The sequence below is a fragment of the Dipodomys merriami genome, unplaced genomic scaffold (genome assembly GCF_024711535.1).
Source record: "Dipodomys merriami isolate MVZ:Mamm:240054 unplaced genomic scaffold, mDipMer1.0.p SCAF_1, whole genome shotgun sequence".
Taxonomy (NCBI): Eukaryota; Metazoa; Chordata; class Mammalia; order Rodentia; family Heteromyidae; genus Dipodomys; species Dipodomys merriami.
In genome coordinates this window covers 143,241,435-143,253,852 of record NW_027202270.1, presented here as the reverse complement: position 1 = coordinate 143,253,852, position 12,418 = coordinate 143,241,435, and the positions used below count along the sequence as shown (strand labels likewise).

At 48.5% G+C, this 12,418-nt stretch overlaps 1 protein-coding gene across 6 annotated transcripts in view; it reads left to right on the top strand.

Moving 5' to 3' along the window:
• The window catches only part of Samd4a (sterile alpha motif domain containing 4A), a 229,350-nt gene extending 218,433 nt beyond the window's left edge, over window positions 1–10,917 (top strand). For all 6 annotated transcript variants that reach the window (XM_070033047.1, XM_070033050.1, XM_070033048.1 and 3 more), the window contains 2 exons: window positions 7,223–7,306; window positions 10,708–10,917. In XM_070033047.1, coding sequence (XP_069889148.1) covers window positions 7,223–7,306; window positions 10,708–10,736 — 113 coding nt within the window. In that variant the 3' untranslated portion in view covers window positions 10,737–10,917. The remainder of the gene's footprint in view (window positions 1–7,222; window positions 7,307–10,707) is intronic.
• Window positions 10,918–12,418: the final 1,501 nt, after the last annotated feature.

The following is a 12,418-nucleotide window of genomic DNA, read 5'->3' as shown; positions in this document are numbered from 1 at the left end:
AATTTGACCCTTTTTATCTCAAGGCAGGGCTCAGATTTCAATCCTTTTTTTTTTCCTTGAACTCAGGGCCTAGGCACAGTCCTTGACTTTTGCATTTAGGGAGAGCGCTGTGCTCTACCACTTTGAGCCACAGTACTTTTTTCTGGTTTTCTGGTGGTTAAATGGCAGTAAGGGTCTCACAGACTTTCCTGCCTGGGCTGGTTTCAAACTGCAGTCCTCAGATCTCAGCCTCCTGAGTAGCTAGGATTACAGGTGTGAGCCGTTGGCACCAGCTAGACTTCGATCCTGAGACCTTATATCTATGCCTCTCACATAGCTAAGATTACAGTCATGAATCACCACACCGAGCTTGTGGAGATAGATTCAGGCTGCCTTTGAATCTTGATCCTTCGATCTTGATCCTTCCCATCTCTACCTCCTGAGTAGCTGGGAGTGCAGTCATGAGCTACTGTGTCCAGCTGAGAAAGACAATATTTCTAATAGTGTCCAAAGCAAGAGAACAATTATCCAAACTTCTGGATTGCAGATAAACTGATGAGCTGTCCAGTACTCTATACCATGCTGGGTGACTCCTTTCAGGATGTGGCCCTGATGGGTGAGGCAGACCCCAAATCCCCTCACTGAAGAACAAGGTGACTACGCAGTCAGGCTGCTTTGCAGCCCTTGCCCCTGGCTGCAATTATATCTTCTGCCCTTGCCAAAAACACATCCATTGTCAAGATCAGAACTTACCTTGGGAGCTTTTTCCTGCTTCCGGTGGAGGCAGCCTCTTCGCAGAGACAACCACTCTTCCTCCAGGCCTGGCCCAGATAAGGCTAATTCAGAGAAATAGGTGTCTGGCAGAAGACAGAAGGGCCTTGAGCTGAATAGCAGTGTCACCTGGTTAGCGATGGGCACCTCTGGGGCTGGTGGCCAGGTGCTAGGACTGGACTACAGGTATTACCTCAAGATGGCAGACACCAGGAAGAGTGAAAGTAGCTTTCATGCTCATGCGAATGGGGAATGCAAAATGCAACAGAGATGTATGATCAATTCCAAATTTAAAACTCAGAAAGCTGCCTTACAATACAAGGGAGTCTTCTCCTCCCACCCCTGAATCCGCCCCCCCCCGCCCCCACCAGCTTTAGGTGTCTGCAAAAAGCATCTATTTGAAGTCGCTGGCCAAATCTTAAAGAATACAATGCATTCTGAGAAAGTGCTGATTCTGGGAACTTACAAATAATCTTATTACAATGGAAGCCTTTGGATCTCTCCAAAGAATACAGAGAATAGCAGCCAGAATGCAGCTCCAAGTTGGGTCAATAACCAGTCAACCTTGTTCAGGTGCACAAGGTGCTGTGTTCTCTCCTGGCTCTTTTTTTTTTTTTTTTTTTTTTTTGTGAACATACTGTACAGAGGAGTTACAATTACATGGGCAGGATAATGCGTACATTTCTTACCAAGCATTGCAGCCTCCTTCTCTCCTGGCTCTTATAGAGTCCCAAGTGCCTTGGTCCATCCTGGGTGGCTTTTCACTTTATTTCTAGTTGACTAGGCTTTGTGTGTCTCAGGACCAGCAGGAACGCCATGCAGCAATTCCTGCATCTTGCTGGCCCCTGGGAGGATAGACCCCCTCTCCTCAGCTAGGGCTTTTGAACAGAGAAGCACAAGGTCTAAGACACTCACCAAGAGTGTGACACAGCCATGTGCCCAGCTGTTCACAGAGCCAGGGGTTCTTTCCCGTTGGGAAATTGTTCAGAGAGTGATTCTTTCTCTCTTGGAAGCAGCTGCGTTCCTGCTGATCCAGGCTCAGCTGCCCTTGGGATCTTAGAGGCTATACAAGTCTCTTCTTCCCCCAGGGTCAGAGAAGCCTTAGAGTAGATTTTGCAAGCAAACCACCAACAGAATGAGTTGGGCAGCCTTACAGGCCTGCCTTCTGGAAATCTCTTTCCTTGTATAATAACCACCTGCCAGCCAGTCTTGGTACTACAACACCTGGATGTGAGAATAAGATGGTATTGCTCATGATGCTCTGTTCATCACAGCAAAGCCCCTCCAGGTGCTGGCACATGATTCAAATCCTTCCTTCCTTAGAATGCTGCACACCTTGCAGTACAACACACTAGGCCTGATCGTATTTTTCTCCTCGTTAGTGTTAGTTTCAGATTCCTAGCAAAGGACTGCCTTTAGAAAGAATACAGAGAAAGCTACTCAGGAGGCAGAGATCGGGAGGATTCCAGCTGTACTTACGGTCACCCTATCTCAACAAACAAATCAGGCATGGTGGTGTACCCCCTGTTAGCCCAGGTATGCAGAAGGGAGAAGGTAGGAAGACTGCAGTCTGAGGCTAGAGAAAAATGCAAGACCCTATGCGAAAAATAACTACAAACCAGGTGTTGGTGGCTACTACCTGTAATACTATACAATCTCCTCTAGAGGCTGAGATAGGAGGATTAAGGTTCAAAGCCGGCTCTGGCAGGAAAGTCCAGGAGACTCTTATCTCCAAATAACTATCAAAAAGCAGGAAATGGCACTGTGGATCAAAGTGGTAGAGTGCTAGCCTTAAGCACAAAAACTCAGGGACAGAGCCCACACCCTGAATTCAAGCCCCAGGAGACTAGCACAGTCATCATCATCATCATCATCATCATCATAGCTAGAGAAAAAAAAAGGGTTGAAGGCCTGGCTAAAGTGATAGAGCACTTGCATGTCAAGCACAAGGCTCTGTGTTCAAACTTCAATAGTGGAAGAAGTACTGGGAGAGGAGGCATGCCATTAGAACCCAGACCCACTGGGGAAAAGAAGAAGAAAGGACATATCATTCAGAGGCCCCCAAACAGGACATATCTTAAATTACCTGGTAAATATTTGCTCCTCACCTTTTCCCTTGGCAAATGAGTCTTTTTTAGCCACAGCCAAGAACCCATGAGACCCATGTCCCCATGGGGTGAAGTTGATAGCGTGTCATCTGGTGCTGTATCATACCACTGTGTTTCACCAAGGTGACTCCCAGAGGACCCCAGAGGTCAGGAGGCCCCCAGCAGCCTCTGGGGTGCCATTCCTTCATCACATTCTTCTGCCACCTGACATGCCAGCTCCATGATACTCAGCTTGCCTGCTGCCCTGGACCCACCTCCCTGCCTGCCCCCTTTCCTGGGGTCCACCTTGCCTTGTCAACCGTCTACCTCAGTCTGTCATGGCGGAGCTCCAGTACTGTCCCCTTCACAGTCAGCCTGTCTCCCCGCCTTATTCCCTCCTCTCCAACAACCTGCTTCTTGTGTACCCACACTCAGAGCTGCACTGGCAGTGGCGAAGTGGGGTTCTAAAGGTTTGTTCCAAAATGTCTCAGTCTGTGCCTTGTCCTAAAATCCTAAAAACAAAAGAAAATCAGCTTCTTGGTCAGAGGTACAGCTCAGTAGTAGAGTATCAGTCAGCGAGCCCAGCGAAAGGAAAGAAGGAGAGAGGGAAGGAAGGGGAGGGAGGGAGGAAAGGGAAAGAAGAAAGAAGAGAAGGAAAAAATTGGTCGCACAGCTTCAATGCCTCATAGACAATGCTGAGAAATTACACCTCAAGTGTCAATGTGCCATACAGGCTCAAGTGAACCCTGGACCCTGGACCCTGGAGTAATACCTCTTAGGGAGAGATGCTCCCTTCTGGAACATTCTTGCCCCTGGACCTGAAACTGGCCTACTCCGTACTTGTGGGGAAGTATGAAAAAAACATAATTAAGATGTCTCAAATTAGTCTGGCTCCTGAGTTCCTCACTAAATCCTGGCAATATATAAGACTGAGGCAAAGAAGAATGTCCAGGGCAAGCTGAGCATCTATCTCTTGTCTGAAATGTTGGCAACTGGGAGTTCTTCCGATTTGGAAGGGTGTGGTGGTGGTTGTTTGAGGGGGAGGGGGCGTAAGAATATTTGCAGAGATTTTACTAATGAAGCATAATAAATCTTGAGACTCCAAGATACATGAAACTTTGGGTAAACTCAGATCTCTGAATCACGGTGACTCAGCCGGTGCTAAAGATGGCGTCTGAGCTATGGAGACAGGCCTGCTTTGAACAGCCACAGAGAAGGCACTGTGAGGGACAGCAACTCCGCTCTTCCAGGCTGAGGTCTGCCTCGGTGGAGCCCTCTGGGTTAGCGGGAGCCGTAGCCGAGGTGAGGGGATAGTTACCATGAGCCAAATGTCCTTCTGGGACTCTCCTTACTGAGCCATACACAGTTTCTGTGTGCAACAAGTTGCTATGAACCTGGCTTTATCAAAAACACAGTTGTTACATGGACACTCATTTGTACAACTTACAGATTTTGTTTTTAAACCCACAGTTAGTTCACAATCAGGCGCTGATGGCTCATACCTGTCCTCCTAGCGACTCAGGAGCTGAGGATCATGTTTCAAAGCCATCCCAGGCAGACAGATCCGTGACTCTTATGTCCAATTGGCTAGAAAAAGCCTTGAACTAGAGGTATGGCTCAAAGGGTAGAGTGCCATCCTTGAACAAAACAAGACAAGCAAGAGGATAAAACTCTTGAGCTCAAGCCTCAGTGCCAGCACAAAAACAACCACAATTTACACTCTTAGGAACCTGCTAGGCGAACATGTGGGCTTGATTGTTTCAGAGTTGCTTCCAGAGCAGGTGGGTCACAGCTCCCCAGGGTGGCAGAGTGAAGAGTGGGGGATGACAAAGCCCGCAGACTCACTCACTACCTAAAAGAGCAGCCACGGCGGTTTGGGGATTTTGGAGCAGAGAGCCCTGTGTTTCTCAGCCCCCCCCCCCGCCCCTCTTTCTGGAACACACGAAAGTCAGGCTTGGAAAAATGGCATTTTGCTGTGTGTTGGCAAGAAATCCTGCAGCTGAAACACTTCTCTGCAAATGTCGAGCATCTTTATTTATCCCAGTCTCTCCACAGTGTTTGTTTAAAGGGGAGTACCAGAGAGTAAACGCAGTCTTACAATGAGCATATGGGTGGTTATAATTGCTGAGGTTTGTTTTTTTTTCCCTTCATATTTGCTAACTAGCTATATATAAAATGGTGTTTCTATTTTATAGATTTCACACCCCAAAGGCTGCTAATTTTTGCCTGCATATGATTTTCACATGAATGGATGAAAATACGAAAATACTCTGCCTTCTAGAATTGTCTAATTGCCCCGCACCCCTGCTCTGAGCAGCAAGTAATGGCTAGAGGCAGGAGAGATTCCTGCCATTCCCTTTGACTTCCAATTTCCCTGGACGCCCCACTGGCACCCCGCCACTCAGGAATTGGCCCACTGGTCTTCCAAAGCCATCCATGCTGGAACTAGTAACCAGAAGAGCACTAACTGCTCCCCAGTGCTCACTCCTATCAATCCATTTTGGCCAAGCCTCTCTTTGAGAATTTTAAATAATAGAAGGGACATCTGCCTCTGAATCAGCTGGAAATGGGAAATCCAAATTTCAAAAGAAGCTTGTAATGAATCGCTAAACAAATGCTCTGGTTTAGTCATTGGTTTCAACTTCCTATCCCGTTTCTTATCCCACACCTCTGTGTCTCCCTCCTTCCCTCCTTCCCTCCCTCCCTTCTTCTCTTTTCCCCTGCTTCCCCTCCTCCCTCTCCCTTTCCTGAAGTGGGTCAGGTAGAATTAAGACCCAAGGACAGAGACAGCTTCCCAGGTCACAGAGGAAGGCAGTGGTACTGTGGAGATTTCTCAGTCACCTGGGCCACACCCTATGTCTGGGATATTTTTCCACCTCCCATGCCCTCAGGATTTCACAGTTCTTAGGTTATTTGGGGGGGGGGGTGCCAGTGTACCAGTAATGAGGCTTAAACTCTCAGGGCCTGGGTTCTCTCAGCTGGCATTCTACTACTTGCATCTTCCTGCTTTCTGGTGGTTAATTGGAGATCAGAGTTTCACAGTCTCTTCTAACTAGGCTGGCTTCTAACCATAATCCTCAGATCACAGCCTCCCGAGTAGCTAGGATTACAGATGTGAGCCACCAGTACCTGGTTCCTTCTACGTGTTGATCCTGTCCTTTTCCTTGCTGCACAGATATGTCTGATGAGTTGTGCAGAGTCTGGGCTGGGTGTGTTGGGACCCGCAGAGACAGGAAATCACTGTGGCTGTCTGCGGGGTGCTTGTGGAAGCTGAGACATGTGGAGGCTCTGTAGGATGAGGGACGGACTGCTGCTGAGCCTGAGAGCCCTAGTCGGAAAGCAGAGGAGGCTCCACAGCCTGCCTCCCGCTGGGGAGCTGGAGGAGGTACCGATGGCGTGGTAGGGTGTTGGAGCCAGAACCCTAGTGCCTGCTCCAATTGGTCTCTCAGCCTTCCTACTGAAGTAGGAGTGGCTACCGTCACCTGCAGTCATCTGCAAAAGGACAGGGACTCTGGAATCAGATCCAGGTCTTGTCCCAGATCTGTATCAGCTTGGCTGGCCTTGATGGGTGACCGAGCCTCTCGGAGTCCCACTTAGGAACTGCATTTTGTTGGGCAGATGAAGGAGCTGGTGCATCTAAAGCGTCCAGCGATCTCACATTGAGAAGAGGCACAGGTTCCTACCCTGTAACTCTGAATGAAGCAGAAACACCGTAGGCTGGCTGGCGGCACAGGGAGCAACTCTAAGACCTACTCCAGAGATGGGAGCACTCCACGGGAGGAACAGAGACTAAATACACAATGTGTCAGATGTGGATGGGGGCCAGGAAGGAAAAGACAGAAGGGGAAGGGATAATGTATGTACGTATAGGGGTATACAGTAGAAGATGGTAGAACCTGAGCCATGAAGGCAGGAAGAGAGTGAGACAGGAGAGCATCCATGGCAGAGTACACAACAGTGCAAATGCCCTGGGGTAGAAATGGGCTCAGGATTGAGCAAGGCTGCGGTGGGGGGGGGGGGAGGGGGAGGAGTTTATGAAGACAGAAGTGTCAAGAGGCTAGATCATATGGGGCCTTGCTGGCCATGACCCCGGGGCTTGGCTTCTACTCTGATGGGAAGCTGCTGGAGGGCTCTGAGCAGAATGAGAGTGATAGACTGTGACTATGACTGGCTATTTTTAGCCACCAGTTTTCTTCCAGACACCTGTGCCCAGGATGGACTATGTCTAACACTCAGAGGTTGGTTGTCCTTCATCCTGGCCCTGAAGGTTGTTCCTGAGTCATGTGAGGGAGGGATACCAGACCCTCATCCTAGCAGACAGAGCTGGAGGGCCTTGTGCACGATTCAGACTCCCCCTCACCAACATTGCCCTTGGTCCCCTGCAGAGTTCCAGCTTCCTGTGACTGAACCTGACATCAACAATCGGCTGGAGTCCTTGTGTCTCAGTATGACCGAGCATGCCCTGGGAGGTGAGTGTGTCCCCTGTGTGTCCCCAGGACAGTGATGGCCATCTGCTGCTGCATTCTGGCAGCAGCTCAAGGGAACAGGAAAGGGACAAGGAGAGGTTGGCAGGGGTGCTGGGAGGGGGGGGCTTCAATGGGAGGCAAGTCCCAGACCTGGAGACCAGAGACACAATGAGGGTCCCATGCAGCACACCAGAACCCACCACAACCACTGCTGCAGCTACACACAGGGACTGGAAGTACCAGGCACACAGGATGGAGCTTTTAGTGGAAACGTCTCCCATAACCCTGGCTGCTTTCCTCCCCGGGGCTGGATCCCCAGGGCTGGCCCAAGCATATCCCAACATACTCTAAAAATAGCGTTTTTGAAACAAAGATCCCTGCTTGTTTTCCTGTCTCCCTGTTGCAAATGGCTTGCGTGATGCCTGCAGGCCCACACAGTCTGAACACTGAATGAAGGGACAGGAAACAGGTTCCATGTGCCCTGCATGCAGCAGAGCCAGGACCGTGGGCTGCGGAGTGCACCTAGGAGGTACCCCCCAAAGTAGCTATGTCCCCAATTATCTTCACCACCGACAGCCAGTGAGGCGACTTGAGTCATAGGCCAAGAGCTGGGCCACCCACCTGTTGGCAGCAGTAGGCAGGAAGGCTTCTGTGAGCTACCCCCGCCAAGAGCTTTGTCTATACCTGAGGTTTGAGATGTTGAATCCCTGTAGACTAAAGATGGCGTTCAAACGCCATCTTACCCTGAAACCAAGCTATACGTGATGCACAGTAAGAAGTCCGGAACTTCATCCACCTGACCTCAGTGTAGGGGTCGGGGAGCTGATGGCCTCCATCTGCCATGGTGACTGCGCAGGGTTTCAGGCCAAACAGTGAAAAGATCTAGCTTCTCTTGGGACTTGCCCCAGAGTTCCGGGGAATCCTGTTTGCAAACCACTGCTCGCTCCCTGACTGTGCTGATCCTAGACATTTTACTGCATCCTTGGACCATCCCTGCTACCTCTGGCAGGAGAGCACTAGCTGCTCTACTCCATCTTATTAAGATGGTGTCAGCAGTGTGGTGTCAGTGGCTCGCTCCTGTAATCCTAACTACTTAGGAGGCTAGATGTGAAGATTGTGATTTGAAATCAGCCTGTGCAGGAAAGTCCATGAGACACTTAATTTCCAGTGAACCACCAAAAAGCTGGAAGTGGAGCAGTGGCTCAAGTTGGTTGAACACCAGCCTTGACTGAACAGTACTCAGACCCTAAGTTCAAGCTTGTTCAGTACTGGCATAAAAAAGATTAAGTCAGCAGCCCCCTAAGGAAGAATGACAGCCAGGCATCTGATATATCTGTATTTGGGTCAGCAACATGAGGTACAGCAGTAGCATGAATAAGGAGGAAGTATTGGTGCATGCTACTGTAAGGATGGACCTTGAAAACATCCACCAAGAGAACAAGGCAGGTATAAATACCATAGCCTATGATTCCTCTGATAGCAAAATTTCCAGCCCTGGGCTCTTTGGCTCACCGCGGGGTGAGAAGCCTCAGCTCCATGTTTGACTCCCCAGGGCCTGATGGATAATTGGCATGTGGACACTCTTATCCAACTGCTAAGTACACTATTATCATTAGTAACAAGAATGCCAGATGTTCTTTATTAAAGGGAGATTGCATTGAAATGACTTCATTTTCTAGCCCATTTTTCTATTTTTACAGAATACCTCTCTGAACTGATGGTTGGTTGTTTTTTTGTTTTGCTCCATTTTTGTTGTAGTTGTTGTCATCTTATTCATCTCCTAAAACCTTTTACTGATTATTTTTTTGTTGTGTTTGTTGGTCATGGGGCTTAAACTCAGGACCTGGGCATTGTCTCTGAGTTCTTTTTTGCTCAAGACTAGCTAACACTCTACCACTTTGAGAGACAGATCCACTCGAGTTTTCTGATGGTTAATTGGAGGTAAGAGACTCACAGAAATTAGCTTTGAACCTCGATCCTTAGATCTCAGCCTCCTGAGGAACTAGACTTGTAGGCGTGAGCCATCAGGGCCCAGCTCTTTTATTGCTTTTTTTTTAACCTGGGTAGAGAATGCAAATTGAATTCAGGGTAGGTAGCATAGGTAGACACAGTGGCAGTATGCCCTCCCACAATGACTACCTATCTCTAAGCCAAACCCCTTCTAGGTGCCAGGAAGTTGATCTTGCTGGGGACCAAATGCCAATGAATTGTCATTTTACAGGAACACAGATAAGTAGGGGAAAGGAAAATGCATGCACCTCAGCAAGAAGGTGTCAAGTTCCTGGGACACCCCATCCTGATGACCAGCCCAGGTGCTTGGTATCTGCCATGTTGGTTTGTGAGTCATTATTTAGGCTTTCATCCAGCTCTGTGGGATTTTTCCCTCCTAATGCACAGCCCAAGGCATTCTGGGAAGACAGCCACCAGTCATGGCCGCCGCCTCCTGCAGACAGGCTCCATGTGCAGCTATACCTCTGACTACAGAAATGAGGCTGTAGAGAAGAGGACATAGTCCCTTCTCTGATTTATTGTATATGTACTTCATCTTGTTCTTCCTTCTCACCTTCTCTACTTCCCCTTCCATGGGACTTACCAACTCACTGTAGCCAAGATGGAGATTGTACAAATGACTTTCTCAGGGCACTGAGCTGGTGTGTATTGGAAGTTTGCCCAAAGGACCATATAATCTATGATGGCTGCATGTAAACGGTATCCCTTGAAAGCTGTCAGTGCACTACTATAAATAGCTGATCTGGACTGACTGGCCCTGTCCTGTAGATGAACACAGTCACCCTGCAGAGATGCATCATAGGGTTGGAATTCAGGGGAAAATGCAGCTTGAGTTGGGTTAGGTGAGATTTCCATGTTTCCAGCTTTCCAAACCTGTGAAGGTTTGGCATTCATAAATATTCCAGGAGCCCAGCTAGAATACACTGCACTATCCTAATGCAGGTGGGTGTGCACACACCCACACATACACACACACACACATACACACACACACACACACACACACACACATCTATTCTCTCAAAGCCAGTTATCACACATAGACGGCACACAGAAGATGAGGAGTTGTTGAGATGGTTCTTGATTTCCAAGGACATTAGACATCCTTCATGTTCCTGCTGTCTTGCACCATAGTCCTTTATAGAAATTATCACTCCTCTTGTCTGCATCCTGCCTAGAAGGTAAGCACTTGGGAGGGAAGGATTATTAGGTCTTTTCATCTTGGAGCCCAGACTCAATATGGCTCCTAGGGGGAAAAATGGCTACTCCCAGTGGTTGGTTGAATGAGTAAAGCATTAATCTATCTCAAGAGGCTGAGAGGCCCAAGGTACTGGTGTTAGTGGGCTGACCTGCAACTGTCACCCATGTCCCTTGTGTGCTTCTTTCTTTTCTAGACGGGGTTGACCGAACCTCCACAATCTAAAAGCTGAAGATGAGAGTGACCGCGCTGGCCGTGAAATCGACTGCTGCGGGCCCAGTGTCAGACATCTTCAGGGTTGCATAGAATCCTCCAAGATACTTTGCAGTCTTTTCCCCCTGGTCCCTCGCCCATTTTGATTTTGTGAGAGCGTAGGTCATCCTTGTAAACATATCAGTAGACCTGGGATTGGTGATGTTGTCATTTGTCTCTGTCATGGGATGGTTTGGTGTGCAGGGAGGGGAGGGGGATTCTAAGGAAATATGGGACTGGGAGGGAAGGGAGTTGAGGGATGCAAGTGACTTCCTGGAAAGAGGGAGGAGGATAATCCTGCCGTGAAAGAGGTACGTACAAGAGAGACACAGGAGAGAGGCAAGAGCTCAAGCCCTGGGGAGCCTTTTCAGACAGCCCGAGTTCTCTGTCAGGCCACAGATGATGGATACATGCGACCAAAGCAATATGGCGGCTCACTTTTCGTATGTCTCCCCTGATGGAATTTCCCAGAGGCCCCTGCTTTGAAAGCTGCAGGAGAGGGCCACATGACAACAGGAGCAAGAAGGAAGAAATTCCCTCCAGCAAAATTTCAGATAAACTTTTGATTTGTGTATTGTTTACATAAGAACTTTAAAAGGGTACATACTATGTAAAGAATTTGGGTAGAACTTCTCTTCCTACTATGGTTTTTGTAAAGAGTTTATTGTTGTTAGGGATTCATTTTTTTTCTCTATTTTTATAATAGCAGCAGGGTTGTCTTTTCAAACAGCTGCCAAGCAAACGCTGCTTCTTGGGAAGATGGATGCAGTCATGTAGGCCTGAGTTGCTGTCTTTCACCTTTAGGTGGAGGAGCATGTGGGTAGAGGTGAAGGATGAGGATGATGTAGCACGAATGGGCATAGCACTAGGCAAGCACACAAGGATGACAGCACCATGTGATCAGTGATGGATTTGCTCACAGATCACCCAGTGATTCCAGACAAAGCTTGTAGCCTCTTTCTGAGCTGGATTTGCTTCTCATCCAAAGACCAATCTTCTTTCCCCCTGACCCAGGGGTTTCATCCACACCCTCCTGGTCTCTCTCTACAGTCACCAGGTGGGTACAGGTTCTAATGGAGGAAGAAAATTAAGGATGGCCGGGCGCTGGTGGCTCACGCCTGTAATCCTAGCTACTCAGGAGGCTGAGATCTGAGGATCGCGGTTCAAAGCCAGCCCGGGCAGGAGAGACCGTGAGACTCCTATCTCCAATAAACCACCAGAAAACCGGAAGTGGCGCTGTAGCTCAAGTGGTAGAGCGCTCGCCTTGAGCTGAAGAGCTGAGGGACAGCGCCCAGGCCCAGAGTTCAAGCCCCACGACCGACAAAAAAAAAAAAAAAAAAAAAAAAAAAAAAAAAAAAAAAAGAAAATTAAGGATGGATGGTTTTTCTTTGCAAAGGGGTCTTATCCCCAAACATGTATAGTGGGGTGGTTCACAAGAACCTGAGATTTTTGGAGTCCAACCCCTCTACTCAGTTCCTGCTGAGGAGGGCAGAAAGGTCCAAGAACCGTGTATCATGGATCGGTCAGTAAGTGTCAGAGAGCATGTGGAATGGGTGAAAGTAGAGGGATAGTTAATGTCATGATAGAAACAATGGCCCTACGCAATACATCATAAGTCAGCAATTACTCTATTGTTGGCTAATTTCTCTCCCCAT